A 6009-nucleotide genomic window follows, 5' to 3' on the forward strand; every position below is an offset into this window, starting at 1 on the left:
CTGGCCACGTGTCAATGTGTCCTTGAGCAAGGCACTGAACCCGGTCACTGTCTATGAGCATAAAATACCAAATTCCAACAATTGACTGACAAGTTGATTGCATGGCAATAAAAAAATAAATAAACATGCATGCCCTGTCCTTTCCTTCATAGAGCCTACCGTGTTACCTGTCCTATCCTACTGTCAGTGCATTGTTTCCTAATGTGCCACACCTCTCTGTCGGCCAATGATGAGATCAGAGAGAAAGCAGCCCTTGGGTTCACACCAATCTATGGTTTTAGTCGACAACCATGTGCATACTCACATAAGAAATGGCCCTTTGATTGCTGCCTGGCTCCCTCTAGGGGACAAATTCAAGTCCCATTTTAAAATAATATCAGCTCCGTGTCTGATTCAGCAGCTTTCGGTTGAATTGATTACATTATCGATTAGGGGAAGAAATCAGATGTCTTTTAGACTCGAGAGGTAGCCAACGATTCACAATAGTGAGACGGGGGTAGGTAGTAGTGAGTTGGACTGGTGATCGGAAGGTTGTGAGTTCAAATCCCGACCGGAACACCACCACTAGTGTATGGAGGACCAAGTCTGTCAAAATTAACAATAAATATATAGACACATAAATGAATGTATGAACAAATAAATGAATGAATACACACAGTATAACGAAATACATTTCTATATTTATTTATTCTTTTACGCATTCATTCTTTGTTTTCCACTTTCATTGTTTGTTTTCCACATTCTTTTCCACATTCATTCTTTCTTTTCCACATTAATTCTTACTCCAGGGGGGAATTTCCCAATTGTACATCGCTTTGGATTGCTAATTGGCCAATTGTAAGACGGTTGCCTACCACAAGAGGGTGCAGTGCAAACACTGAGTAAAAGAAAACTAGTCTCTCCTTCTTCTACGGTTGTGACCGGAAACAGAGATGGCAGAGTAGGATGTTCTGTGTTTAAAAGGAGCAGCATCCAGCTACTAATGTAGTGTCACGTCGCGTCTTGTAAAGTAGGTCTAGCTATTTGACTCTTTATGTGTCACAAATAACATGAATGTAACGTGTCAATGTATGAACTGGACCGCTGAACATTGATGTCAAATATTGTTTCTGTTTTGCTATTATGGCTGTAATGAAGTAGAATCAATGACTGCCTTGCTAGCTGACTAGCTGGCTTTGTGTGATGTCAACAATAGCCATGGACGTGTCTGAGTCACACAACAGGCTATAGAGAGTGGTTTATTATGATCAGTATAGTAACAGTAAGTCATAGCTATATTCGTGCTTATAGATCTAGCCATGCCACCTGGCTAGTTACAATAAACACATGTACACAGTTACAAAATTCAAAATACATAGAAATATACAGTATAAAACATAGCTAGTAGCAGAGCAGCACGGGAACAGTAAATCAACAGGGATAAGTGAGGTAAAGCTGAGGTAAAGGCTGCTGAGGTAAAGGCTGCTGAGGTAAAAAAAAAAAAAAACTGGAACTTTGCACCCTATCACTTTCTAGGCTACATTCGTGACGTTAGAATTATAAGGTTCTATCTCCATTTTTGTCAAAATTTAGTTTTTTACATAATCCATAATCCATTAGGTGTTTATTAATGCCTGTGTTGTGTTATTTTTAAAATGTTGACATTTTTTAGTTAGTAATTAATAAAATACAAAGGTTCCATCTCATAAAACATAATGGAATGTAAAAACTTTGACGCTCAATATCTCTGAACTACCCTAAACGGAGATAGAACCTTATCATTCTAAACGGAGATAGAACCTTATCATTCTAAACGGAGATAGAACCTTATCATTCTAAGCGGAGATAGAACCTTATCATTCTAAACGGAGATAGAACCTTATCATTCTAAACGGAGATAGAACCTTATCATTCTAAACGGAGATAGAACCTTATCATTCTAAACGGAGATAGAACCTTATCATTCTAAGCTCACGAATTACTAACTATCTGGATAATGATCATGTAGAAGTTGGATAGCTAGTCAGAGACAAGAGCCAGCCTGGATTGAAAGTGTTTCTCACATTACACCTCACACATGTGTTTCTATAATAGTCCCTGTCCTTAGCCCCTACTACCACACACTTCATGTAAGCCACTAGCTAGCTAGATCTTCCTATATTGAATATTGAGAAGGTAGCAAAAATATCAGCAATACCTTTCTCACCTTTCCCTCTGATATAGTAATTGTGCTTCATTGCCTAGATACTGCATGTATCCTTTTACATCCACACGGGTACTGGGAGTTGGGGGATGTTGCATTAGGCTTTGCCAAAGCCTCTTTAGATCATCTCTGACTCTGCATCAGTTTCAGTGACTGACGGACTGTGTGTGTGTGTGTGTGTGTGTGTGTGTGTGTGTATGTAGTAGGTGTGCGTGTAGGTGTAGTTCAACATGCCAGTAGATGGTAATGAGGACCAGGCCCTCCCCTCCCTCTCCAGCCCGGCCAGGGCCGCTCACACCCCAGGAGGGATGGAGGAGGATGGGGCTAGCAGGGGCTCAGCGTTCCAGTTCATCCAGCCAGCCAGCCAAGACTCTGAGGCTGCACTGGCCTGCCCTGAGAGCACCGGTCCAGGAGAGGGCAGCAGCGGTAAGATAGATACTCAATCCTAATTGGAGCTGTCAACAATGTTAGTGAAAGTAGACTATATGATGAATGTGCTAATGTTACACATTTCCACTTTGTTATAATTGTTCACTGTCCTGGCGTTTTCTGTGTCAAATGTGGTTCTAGTCCAGCTATTGAGATCCATAGATTAATATAAGGCTCAAGTACAATTAATCACATTGTATATATAGTCATAATTGTTACACATATAGCAGATATACCATGTTCTAGGGATGCTCCGATTTATCGGCCACCGATTTAAATCGGCCGATTTCACTCCAAATGACTCGATCGGTGATCGGCAAAAATGACCGACCGCAAAAACCGCTCTTTTTTTTTTCTTTTTTTTCCCCCCCCTGGGGAAGACAGATAACTGAACAGAAAACATAGGAGGACGTAACAGTATGTAAACCATGAAGGCCACGTTTATGATGTCTTTTATACAGCCATATCGACTGACTTGGGCTTCAGGCCCTAACTGGGTGATAGGCCAGACTTTTACTATGCCATAAAAATGGGTCTGCGTTTGCTTGGTGCCTAATGGATCAAAACTTTTGTCTAAAAAGCAAAAAATATGTAGGCTATCCAGTCAGTAGGCCTACAGTTATGTATTTTTTTTAAAATCGGTATCGGTATCGGTTGATCTTGAGGAAAAAAATCGGTGATCGGTATCGGCCCCAAAAATCCAGATCGGAGCATCCCTAAACCACTGTCCTGTATATTGGACCTAGGGGGTAAGAAGGGGGGAGCCCTGCTCCAGATCGACCGGCAGCTCATCCAGGCGGGGACTGCCAGTTGCGGGGATGCGGAGCTGCAGGGTCTGGGGGTAGCCGTGTACGACCAGGAGGTCCTGGAGCAGGGGGTGTTACAGCAGGTGGACCAGGCCATCCAGGAGGCCAGCCAGGCTGCTGCCAAGGCCGAGGCGGAGAAAGAGTACCACTCTGTACTGGACGACGTCAGGTATGGGAGAGCTGGGCCGGGCCGGGCCGGGGGCTAGGCTGGGGATCGAACAGTGAATCGTACACTAGTTAGCACACCGAGCTCAGTGTTTGACGTGACGTCTTAGTCATTCCTTTGTAATTGTGCGTCTGTCTCTCAGGTCCTGTACAGGAGCTCTGAAGCACATCGATAAGATCATAGCGCAGCTGACTCCCTACGCTGGCTCCAGCAAGGACATCGGCAGGAAGATTGAGTCAGTCAGACGCCAGAAAGAGAACAAGGTAAGACACACACACACATATACATCGATCAGATATAATATACACTAGATTTACATTGAGTTGGACTGGTAGTGGATTTCCCCCTCTGGTGGTGATGATGGTGGTCCTGACCCTCTGTAGGAGAAACAGCTGAAGAAGATCAGAGCCAAGCAGAGGAGACTACAGGCCGTGCTGGGAGGAGAAGACACACTGAGGGTGGAGGCTGAGATACTGGCAGAGGATGACGAGGAGGAAGGTGTGTGTGTGTGTGTGTGTGTGTGTGAGAGTATTAGGAGGAGAGTACAGTGACAATAGGGTTTGTAACAGGTAGGATAACCCTGTGTCTGACTGTGGCTGTGTGTTCTGCCTTGTAACAGAACCGGGACCGTCCACCCTGGGCAGCATGCTGATGCCGTCTCAGGAGACGGAGTGGGAGGAGCTTATCCGGACGGGTCACATGACTCCGTTCGGCACACGGGTCCCTCCGAAGGAGGAGCGGAAGGAACCCCGCAGGGTCATGCTGTCCGAGAACTCCGGCTTCGACCGGTACCTTTCGGACCAGGCCCAGCTGGCGGTGGACCGGAAGAGACCTCCCCCTCTGAAGAGGAAGACCAAGAGCGCCACGGTCGTCACCGAGGGGGAGGGGGGGAGGAAGACCAACGGACAGGTGGCCCCCTCCCTCTCTAAAGACAAGAAGCTGCAGAAGCGCATGCGTAAGCTCCAGAGGACCGCTCTGAAGACCCAACCTAAGGCCCGGGCCAAGGGGGAGCCACAGCTCCCCAAGCCCAGGAGGAAGCACCACGCTGGGGGGGAGGAGTCAGACAGCGAGGGCTCAGAGTACCTGCCAAACGATGAGGTGGGGATGGACCCCGAGAGAGAGGAGAGAGAGGAGGCGGCAGAGGAGGGCTGGGGAGTGGAGGATGAGGTGGAGTATGAGGAAGAGGACAAGAAGAGGAAGGGCGGGGGAAGAGGGAAGAAGAAAGGGAAGAAGATGAAGGACAGCGAGGAGGAGTATTGTCCTAGCTCGGAGGAAGAGGGGGATGCTGGGAAAAAGAGAAAAGTCAAGGAATTCAAAGATGACGGGGACATCGAGTTCTACAAACAAAGGATACGGTACTGTACCTTTTACCTTCACCTGTCTGTGAACACCATTACCTGTAAACACCACCTACTAACAGACGATACGGTATTCTGTTGCCCAATCAAAACGCCATTAAGGTAAACACACATACTGTACATGACATGTTTACCTGGCTGGAACCCAGTGGATGGAGTAAACGCACCTGTCCCATTCTAGAGTGTGTTTGTTCACGGTGTACTCGCTAATAGGTTAGCGCTGGCTGGAAAGTGTTCCGAGGGAAAGGTAATCCCAAATGAGATCGACAGACAGCTGTTTATTGACTAAGCAAGTTCTCTCTCCACTCTCACATTGTCCTAATTATCCTCCTGCACATTTGTATTACGCTCCCATTCTGATGCACAAATGGATGTACGACCGGGGCCTAACGAGATTTAATATTTACAGCAGCTAACTAAATTGTGTTGGCATGTGTCCTTTCCCTGCACGACAGGGATGGAATGCCAATTCTTTTTTTTCACACCATGCAGTTCTGGGCACTGATGGGAGAGCGGGGGAGAGGGAGAGAGGGAGAGGAGAGGGGTGGGAGAGAGATGGGGGTGGGGTGGCGGGGGGGGAGAGAAAAGCGTAATTAACTGAACCAATGCTTAGTCTTGACTTAATTAGAGAGTGTGGTCTCTGCGGCCCGGCTAAAGGACCAGTTTCATCGCGGGGTGACAGGACCAAGCCCAAATGAAGATGGATTCTTATCCTCTCCTCTCCACACCTTTCTGGGGAGCTCACACTACTAATTGTCTGTATCAATCTTCATTTGCTCGGTGACGACTATGCCACTAACTGCCCTCTCGCCCGCTCCATTAAAACTATTCTCCCTTTACATCTCCCTCTGTAAAAGCACACTGCTTTAAGATTTCCCTCTGCTCACAGTGAAACACAGTACACAGCCCTCTTTTATTATTAAGGAATGCGGTTTTACAAATGCCTAGTCCGACTTTCCTAACCTAGTCCATCTTTTTCATGGGAATGACCCATTTTTGTTTTGTTTGTGTTCAGCTTCTGAAAAAAGCGAGGTCCAGATAAACCATGACATTGTAGCGGATACAGGA

General features: G+C 46.3%; 1 protein-coding gene across 1 annotated transcript in view; it reads left to right on the forward strand.

Annotated features, from left to right (window-relative positions):
• Positions 1–2412: 2412 nt before the first annotated feature.
• ercc6 (excision repair cross-complementation group 6) overlaps positions 2413–6009 on the forward strand; it is a gene marked incomplete at its 5' end in the record, with an annotated part of 18177 nt that continues 14580 nt past the window's right edge. Inside the window, 5 exons of the mRNA XM_080526820.1 lie at positions 2413–2608; positions 3358–3586; positions 3726–3846; positions 3967–4081; positions 4203–4938. Coding sequence (XP_080382946.1) covers positions 2413–2608; positions 3358–3586; positions 3726–3846; positions 3967–4081; positions 4203–4938 — 1397 coding nt within the window. The remainder of the gene's footprint in view (positions 2609–3357; positions 3587–3725; positions 3847–3966; positions 4082–4202; positions 4939–6009) is intronic.

This window comes from Nansenia antarctica (assembly GCF_963989245.1).
Source record: "Nansenia antarctica genome assembly, chromosome: 1".
Classification (NCBI taxonomy): domain Eukaryota; kingdom Metazoa; phylum Chordata; class Actinopteri; order Argentiniformes; family Microstomatidae; genus Nansenia; species Nansenia antarctica.